At 36.2% G+C, this 9,827-nt stretch overlaps 1 protein-coding gene across 1 annotated transcript; it reads left to right on the top strand.

Annotated features, from left to right (window-relative positions):
* The first annotated feature begins 1,668 nt into the window (after positions 1-1,668).
* LOC120349153 (piggyBac transposable element-derived protein 4-like) lies at positions 1,669-4,177 on the top strand. Its single transcript, XM_039419114.1, has one exon. It carries the CDS (start codon positions 2,153-2,155, stop codon positions 4,094-4,096), a length of 1,944 nt encoding a protein of 647 aa, XP_039275048.1. The 5' UTR covers positions 1,669-2,152; the 3' UTR covers positions 4,097-4,177.
* Positions 4,178-9,827: the final 5,650 nt, after the last annotated feature.

The raw sequence follows: 9,827 nt of genomic DNA, 5'->3' as shown, positions 1-9,827 counted from the left end.
AGATAGAGGAATAGCATTTCTCTATTCAGTTATTAAATATTTCATTGTTTTCGCAGCATTTTCTTGCCTCTCAACTCGAGTTCCGAACCTCATAACCAGTTGAGCTCTCGTTGAGACAAGTCAGCTGAGAGGAATCAATCTGAAAGGAGTCAAAGGCGGTATCTACACCTGAGAGGAATCAATCATAGCATAGACCGCTATCTACACCTGTAGCCCGCTATCTACACCTGTAGCCCGCTATCTACACTCGAGGAGATTCACGCAGCATCAACCACTACATGTAAGTACATTTTTACTTTGATTTTATCCTCTGAGGAGGAAAATAGTCCTCCGAGGACAGTTTTTCTCCTCCGAGGACAGTTTTTCTCCTCCGAGGACAGTTTTTCTCCTCCGAGGACTATTTTTCTCCTCCGAGCACAGTTTTTCTCCTCCGAGGAGAAAAAACCTTCTACAATATACTGCATGCATGCGATTTATCTTTAGAATATGGTATATCTGGAACATCCAAGCCCCGCTCTTCTTTCTCACACTCTTCATATAAACAAAACGGTAAATGTATTACTTTTTCAAATGGTTCATCGATAATATATTTACAATAGACACATTGCAGATAGTGATAGTTATGTAAGAAATAACCATTTCTCGCAAAATAGTCTGCTCTATCAGTTAATGGTTTGCAAATGTAACAATGTAGATGGTGTGGAGGTAGTTTTTCAAAGTACTCTCCTTGAACGGATGAATCTTCTGGCATATTGGTAAATGATAAATATCTTTCTTCATATTCTCGCAGAATATTATTATCATAATTCTCATCTTCAATTGTTATATTTCCTTTCCTTCTACAGTTCGGACTGTACTTTGCATGTTCTATTGCTGGTATGTCACTTTCTTCCCATTTTCCCAAATAAATTGAACAAACTACACATCGCACAATGTCTGGTGGAGATGAGAATATAAATCCCTCTTTCGCCATGTTTTCCGCGGACAAATGCGGAGAAGATTTCAACCATCTTTTATCAAAAGATAATATCTTAATCTTTCATACAACATTATGTGATCTTGAGATATCATTTTCACACACCCTTCTTCTACCAATGACAATTCACAACTAAACATGTTGTTGTACTCTATCTCATCCTGATCGTTTTGTTTTTCAGAATCATGCCGAGGGAACGCAGACTACGTGGCATCAATTCAAGCGCAGCCCGCCATCGCATCACCCTCGATGACGAGGATATCGACATCACCAGCGTGCTTGAGAGCTCGAAACGTCGAGTTTTCGATATAATTAGGGAACATGCGACACGCTATGATGGGAATGTTAAGTGGTTTATAGTCCTTAACGTTTTGCTGTATAAATTAGTGGTGATGGATGACAAGCAGGTTGGTGACTCTGTCTCATCTCTAATAAATCTACATAGTTACTCCAACATAGCGCTAAACGTGCTTGAGAACTATGAAGATTTTAATGAGCATTTTTTCTTAGCTGTGAAAAAAATCCTCTCATCTTTCAAAATTTCGTAAGAAAATGAATGTTAAAATTATCACGGATGAAAAATGGTTAGATAAGTACATTTCAAATCCACTATGTAAACGCTGGGAAATAATTAGTCCGAACGTGATCGCGGTTTTCTCTCGTAAGTTGGAACTTAACACTCTAACCACCATGTGTACCACCATGGTACACAGTGAGGTTTTCCCACAGCCCATGTGTACCATAGTGGTACACATGCAATAGTCACGTTCCAAGCATTGTGGTTGTTTCTGGAGCACAGATATAGTGCATTTCAATGGCTGTACTGATAGAGCTGGTCCCAGGGTAAAGTATTATGACTCTGGGTCGCGATTTTTTATTTTATTGTTTTCTCTATTGTAAAAAGAAAAAGTGGTAAATTTTCCATTGAAAAATATTATTTTGCTAAATAAAATAGAATATTCATGCTTGAATAGATCATCTCCATACTTTTAATCAGCTGCTCAAGCAGTTACCATGATTTAGAAGGCACAGAGCCAGTTTTATAGGTTATGTAAGTTATGTTCACAAGTTTTCATAAATATTGTGACTTCTTTGTCAAAGTGTATGTGTGGTAACAAAAGGTCCATGCTAATGTTTGTTCAAGTTTCTTTTTTATTCAAGTTATTTTTATAAACAATGAGTGATAATGATAATGAAGGACTTTCTGATGAACAACTCAAAAGAATTTTGGAAGACAGTGATTTTGAGCTCAGTGAACTTAGTGATTTTGATAACTCTGATGTGGATCCTATTTATGAACCTGATGATAATGCTAGTGAAAGTGATATAAGTGATAATGAAACAATTATTCCTTCTAAATTACGAAGAGTAGAGCCTATTCCTGGACCTTCTAGTAGGCCTGATCCTTCTCCTGGATCTGCACAAGATTCAGATTCATCCCATGGAAATGAAGGACATAATCTACCAATTTTTCCACAGAATACAGGTAATAACGTACTGTTGCATGATGTTTCTCCAGCTGATGAACTGCATGAATTTCAATTTGAAGAGAGACCAGAATTTCGTGAACAACAAATCAATCAACTTGCAAATCAAAACCCAACTGTTCCACAGAATACCGGTAATGTAGTGTGGCGTGATGTTTCTCCAGCTGATAGACTGCATGAATTTCAATTTGAAGAGAGACCAGGATTTTGTGAACAACAACTCAATCAACTCACAGATCATAAACCAATTGATTTTTTCCTTTTATTTTTTGACAATGAAATTCAAAATATGCTGGTAGCAGAAACAAATCGGTATGCTGAACAACAGATTATAAAAGGTATATGTGAAGAGACAATAAGTGAACATTCATTTGTGGCTAAATGGAGTGATACAAATCCAAATGAACTAATGAAGTTTTTTGGCCTCATTATTTGGATGGGACTTGACCAAAAACCCACACTCAAGGATTACTATAGTAATAAGATTCTATATAAAAGTGAAATTCCAAAAGTATGTGGTATCAGTAGAAATCGGTTTGAAGCATTGCTTCATTTTTTTCACATTTCAGACAATGAACATTGCCCAATTGGAGACCGCTTATACAAAATATCTCCACTTGTTCAAATCCTCAATAGAAAGTTTCAAGACATTTGTACTCCAAGCAAAAGAGTGTGCATCGATGAGACAATGGTTCCTTTTCGTGGTAAGTTGAGCTTCCGCCAATACATACCTGGCAAGAGACACAAATACGGTGTGAAGCTATTCAAACTTTGTGTTGAGAATGGATTTACATATAAAATAAAAGTATATGGTGGTCGTAGTGAACGCGATCCTGACAAACCTCTAGCCACATCTGTGGTAATGGATCTAATGGAACCACTTCTAGATTCAGGTCGAACGGTTTATACAGACAATTTTTATACAAGTGTGGGGCTGGCGCATGAACTGAATGGGCGGCAGACCCATTTAGTTGGAACACTCAGGCAGAATAGAAAACTCAATCCAAAGTCGATAATTATTCACAAATTGAAGCGTGGTGAGATGAAAATACAAAGAAGTAGCACTAATGTTGTCATTGGAAAGTGGAAGGACAAGCGAGATGTCTTATTTCTCACCACTACAGAGATCCCAAGAATGACTGAAGTACAAACAAAAAGAGGAATTATTTATAAACCTACTACAATCGTTGATTACAACAAAGCTAAGGGGTTTATAGATATTTCCGATCAGAAGGCATCATATAGTTCTCCAGTACGCCGTTCCATAAAATGGTACCGGAAAATTGCCATGGAACTATTGACAAGCACAACTATGGTTAACGCCTTGGTTGTGTTCCAATCTGTAACCGGGAAAAATATGAGCATAACTGAATTTCGCGAAAGTGTGGTGTGTGCTTTACTAAATACTGATGCTCGACAAGCACAAAATCCTAACAATGAACATTTTTTGGAAGAGAAGGAGAAACGAGGAAGATGTTCAACTTGTTATAAGAAATACAAAGAAGAGGAAGGACGTGCCGCAGCCATGAAAAAAGCATTGAGGGTTCACACATTTTGTCCAAATTGCCCAGATGATTTATTATTCATGTGTACAAAATGTTTTTTTCAACTGCACTCATGCAAAGTGAAGTAAAATAAATAAATGTGTTGTTCTCTTCCAACACCACTTGTGTAATGTAAAGTTGTAAATAAATATGTTGTTCTATAATGTGAACAAAATATTTTTTTTTCTAATCCATTCTTGAAAAATAAGGGTTTGAAAAGTTATTTCAAATTTTTTGACAGTATTTGTAGTAACTATAGTGATGTGAGTATGCATTTTCAGTTGTGTACCAACTTGGTGCACATGGTCCCTGGTGAAAAAACATCGTTTTTCTTCTACACATACCATGTGTACCCATTTGGTACACACGTTTTTTTTATGTAATTCATACTCACACTAACTTTTTGTACATAGGGCATCTCTTACAAAGCTATTTTATAGAGGAAAACACAAAAAAATTACCCTGGGCCACCGGTAAAGTTCACAAATTTATAGCTGGTCGTTAGAGTGTTAAAATGAACAAGCCTGTCTATTCCAGCTTTTCCGTACTGGAGTTGAGTAAATTCCATATGTACGATTTTTTCTATTGTAAATTACAAAAAATTATACCGTGGGATCGTATAGAACTGTGTATGACTGACACCGACAGTTTTCTTCTAAACCTTAAAGTCGAAGATGTGTATCAGTTGATTAGAGAAAATTTGACCCTTTTCGATACTTCTAACTATCCACCTTCCCACCCTTGCTTTTCCATGGAGAGAAATAAAGTTGTAGGAAAGTTCAAGGATGAGACCGGGTCAAAACCTGTCCATAGATTTCTTGGACTTAGATCCAAACTTTACTCATATTTAGTATGTAACGAGAATGAAGAACCTGTAAATAAATGTATAGCAAAGGGTGTACAGAGCGGAGTGAAATGTAGAAAGCTTAATTTTAATTTATATAAGAAATCATTGTTTGAACGTAGTGAACATGTAGAAAAATTTAATATGTTAAGATCCTATAATCACACCATGTATCAGGTTGAATGTGCAAAAATCTGTTTGAGCCCTTATGATGATAAGAGGTATATTGCTGAGAATGGTGTTGATACTCTCCCATTTGGACATTATAGAGTGCCCACAACACTCTAACTGATTGGTCAGTATGTCCCATGACAATCATCCGACACCACTGATTTGACTATATCATGAATATTATTAGATCTAAGTTAGCTTTAGAGCTTCATAGCGTACCGCGTGTGAACTATCCCACTCGCAAATATGAGTTGAAAAGTGAAAAAGACTTGCTTCAAGCCGATCTCATTGAGATGACAAGTTTATCACGTTTTAATAAGGGTTACAAATATATCTTAGCTGTTATTAATTGTTTTTCAAAATTTGCATATTGTGTACCATTAAAAGACAAGGCAAGCCAATCTGTATTTAACGCTCTCGAGCCAATTATTTCTAAAAATAAAGGAGTTAAGCTGTTCCAAACAGATCAGGGAACAGAATTCTTTAATTCAAAAGTTAAAGCATTATTAGATAGATATAGTATTAAACATTATCATGTTTTTAGTGATAAGAAAGCCTCCATAGTTGAAAGGTTTAATAGAACACTTAAAGCAAAAATTTATAGATATTTAACTGAACATGGAACCAAAAACTGGATATCGCAACTAGACAGTTTAGTTCGAGATTATAATGCAACAATGCATTCATCCATTAGAATGAAACCTAAAGATGTGGGGAAAAAAGATCGTAATCATGTTTTAATGTCATTGAATTCTGCATTCAATAGACGATATAAATTGAAAAATTCAAAACCGAAATTTAAGCTAGGAGATGTTGTACGAATCTCAAAGAAAAGGGTTCTTTTCGATAAATCTTATAACATAAACTGGAGCGCAGAGTATTTTGTAATTCATTCTATATTTCCTTCTCAACCTGTAACGTATAGCTTGCGAGATCTAAACGGAGAAGTAATTAGTGGTAGGTTTTATGCAGAAGAAATTAAAAAAACACAATTAAATGAATCGGAGAGACAAGTGTATTTGATTGAAAAAATATTAAAACGTGATAAAAAAGGATTGTTAGTGAAATGGATTGGGTTTTCAACGCCTAGTTATATTAGTAAGGATCAACTATTAGATGAAAAATAATCTTTTGTAATCTATTGTAAATATCATGTAAATTTATTGTAAATAATCTATTGTAAATATCATGTACATTTATTGTAAATAATCTATTGCAAATACATTCCATTCAGTGTAAATATGACAAAGATTTGGTGTAAATATAATACGTCTCTATCAAAAAATGCTTCTCAGTTTCATTTTAATCTGAAGTTTTATTTGCTAAGGCTTAGATAAGGGGGAACACATGTGTTCTCGTGAAGAGGGTGCGGGAGAGAGAGGGGGAATTGAAGTGAGAAACTTCTATCAGTGCATTGAAAGGGGAGAGCGAGAACCTGTCGCTTGCATCCCGATGTGATAAGCTATACACAGCCATGTGGTGTCTAGCGCACAACCTCCTCCTTGATAACTTACGAAAAATGATTAGTTCCTTATCAGATCACATGCTGTACACGTGACTAACATGAGTAATATCCCGATAGTAAATTTCGACAATGTTATAAGAGAGAAAGAAATGCCAACATGGTGTAAAAATGGTAAGTTATTACCACATAATGCAAGGATCCTTATAATAGGCTCTTCAGGTTGTGGCAAGACCAATTTACTATTTAATTTAATTTTTTCATATAGGTAAGAAATCACCTTACTTTACTTTCAGCGATGCAATTTCAGCGACCACCACTACTCCCCCTATCACGTGACCTTGGTTCCACCCATCACTGCTCTTAGCCTGGATGATGTCACATTAGATTACAACCTTCTCTGCACTCACATTTTCGACTATTTACAATACTTTGACTTAAATACAAAATACAACTCTTTCCTTATGTCTACTGGGGTTATGCTTTAGAACATCTGGCTTAATTCTAATTTTATAATTAATTCTAATTTTATAATTAGAATTAAGCTAGATGTTCTAAAGCATAACCCCAGTAGACATAAGGAAAGAGTTGTATTTTGTATTTAAGTCAAGGTATTGTAAATAGTCGAAAATGTGAGTGCAGAGAAGGTTGTAATCTAATGTGACATCATCCAGGCTAAGAGCAGTGATGGGTGGAACCAAGGTCACGTGATAGGGGGAGGAGTGGTGGTCGCTGAAATTGCATCGCTGAAAGTAAAGTAAGGTGATTTCTTACCTATATGAAGACTTTAACTCAGACTCCACACCAAACACATTATCCATCTCAGTACACTAGCTTGATGTTGTATCAGCAAAGAGAAGATCACTACTAACAGATTACCTTGCTCCAGCTTATTATTATTATGAAAAGCACACTCTAGCGATAATTTATTGTACTTTATAGCACTCTATTTCTAATAAATATTTCAGGTCATAGAGGAATAGCATTCTCGATTCAGTTATTAAATATTTCACGAGATAGAGGAATAGCATTTCTCTATTCAGTTATTAAATATTTCATTGTTTTCGCAGCATTTTCTCGCCTCTCAACTCGAGTTCCGAACCTCATAACCAGTTGAGCTCTCGTTGAGACAAGTCAGCTGAGAGGAATCAATCTGAAAGGAGTCAAAGGTGGTATCTACACCTGAGAGGAATCAATCATAGCATAGACCGCTATCTACACCTGTAGCCCGCTATCTACACCTGTAGCCCGCTATCTACACTCGAGGAGATTCACGCAGCATCAACCACTACATGTAAGTACATTTTTACTTTGATTTTATCCTCTGAGGAGGAAAATAGTCCTCCGAGGACAGTTTTTCTCCTCCGAGGACAGTTTTTCTCCTCCGAGGACTATTTTTCTCCTCCGAGCACAGTTTTTCTCCTCCGAGGAGAAAAAACCTTCTACAATATACTGCATGCATGCGATTTATCTTTAGAATATGGTATATCTGGAACATCCAAGCCCCGCTCTTCTTTCTCACACTCTTCATATAAACAAAACGGTAAATGTATTACTTTTTCAAATGGTTCATCGATAATATATTTACAATAGAAACATTGCAGATAGTGATAGTTATGTAAGAAATAACCATTTCTTGCAAAATAGTCTGCTCTATCAGTTAATGGTTTGCAAATGTAACAATGTAGATGGTGTGGAGGTAGTTTTTCAAAGTACTCTCCTTGAATGGATGAATCTTCTGGCATATTGGTAAATGATAAATATCTTTCTTCATATTCTCGCAAAATATTATTATCATAATTCTCATCTTCAATTGTTATATTTCCTTTCCTTCTACAGTTCGGACTGAACTTTGCATGTTCTATTGCTGGTATGTCACTTTCTTCCCATTTTCCCAAATAAATTGAACAAACTACACATCGCACAATGTCTGGTGGAGATGAGAATATAAATCCCTCTTTCGCCATGTTTTCCGCGGACAAATGCGGAGAAGATTTCAACCATCTTTTATCAAAAGATAATAATCTTAATCTTTCATACAACATTATGTGATCTTGAGATATCATTTTCACACACCCTTCTTCTACCAATGACAATTCACAACTAAACATGTTGTTGTACTCTATCTCATCCTGATCGTTTTGTTTTTCAGAATCATGCCGAGGGAACGCAGACTACGTGGCATCAATTCAAGCGCAGCCCGCCATCGCATCACCCTCGATGACGAGGATATCGACATCACCAGCGTGCTTGAGAGCTCGAAACGTCGAGTTTTCGATATAATTAGGGAACATGCGACACGCTATGATGGGAATGTTAAGTGGTTTATAGTCCTTAACGTTTTGCTGTATAAATTAGTGGTGATGGATGACAAGCAGGTTGGTGACTCTGTCTCATCTCTAATAAATCTACATAGTTACTCCAACATAGCGCTAAACGTGCTTGAGAACTATGAAGATTTTAATGAGCATTTTTTCTTAGCTGTGAAAAAAATCCTCTCATCTTTCAAAAATTTCGTAAGACATGGGAGTGGATGGGTGCTAAAGAAAATTGAATCACTGGATGTGAACGTGATTAAATTTAATCCTATATACACATCCAGTTTCATTCAAACACCCCAGTTTTTGAAAAACAAAAAATGTATTATAAATGTGAAAAATCTCTCTGACGAAAAATGCTTTTTATGGTCAGTGCTCGCGTATTTCCATCAGAAGCCAACAAACTCGCGCTTGACTGTAAAGTATTTGAGCAAGTTTGCTCACACACTTAATACGCGAGGTGTAAATTTCCCGGTGACGACACGCGATATTAAGAAATTTGAAATACTCAATCCAGACATTGCAATTCACGTCATCGCGTATGACAACAAAAAGTTTTTCCCCTTCCGTACAAGCATTTTCCGCACTCGTAAACACCAAATTAATCTTTTAATGCTAAAAGGCGATGCAGGAAAAACTCATTTCTGTTTAGTAAATACCGCGAACGGGAAAAACGGGCTATCACGTCTTCTCTGTCACCTTTCAAAACACAAGGGTCAAGTACATGTTTGTAATTTCTGTTTTCACCGGTTCACATCAGACAAAACTCGAAATGTAGACGGTAAAGCAAATTTGATGAAACATGTGGAACTTTGTTCCAAGTTTGAATCTCAGCGCGTTTCATATCCTAAACACGGAGAGACAATTAAATTCAAGAAACTGCGACGTTGAAGAAAAAGTACACCATTTACGCGGATTTAGAAACATACATTGTGAATATTAATGATGATGATGATGATTCCGATTCTGATGAAATTACTCGTAGTTACACAAAGAAAACGGCGCGTCATATTCCCTGCGGGTAT

Source organism: Nilaparvata lugens, unplaced genomic scaffold (genome assembly GCF_014356525.2).
Source record: "Nilaparvata lugens isolate BPH unplaced genomic scaffold, ASM1435652v1 scaffold8512, whole genome shotgun sequence".
NCBI lineage: Eukaryota > Metazoa > Arthropoda > Insecta > Hemiptera > Delphacidae > Nilaparvata > Nilaparvata lugens.
This window is presented reverse-complemented; position numbering and strand designations above follow the sequence as displayed.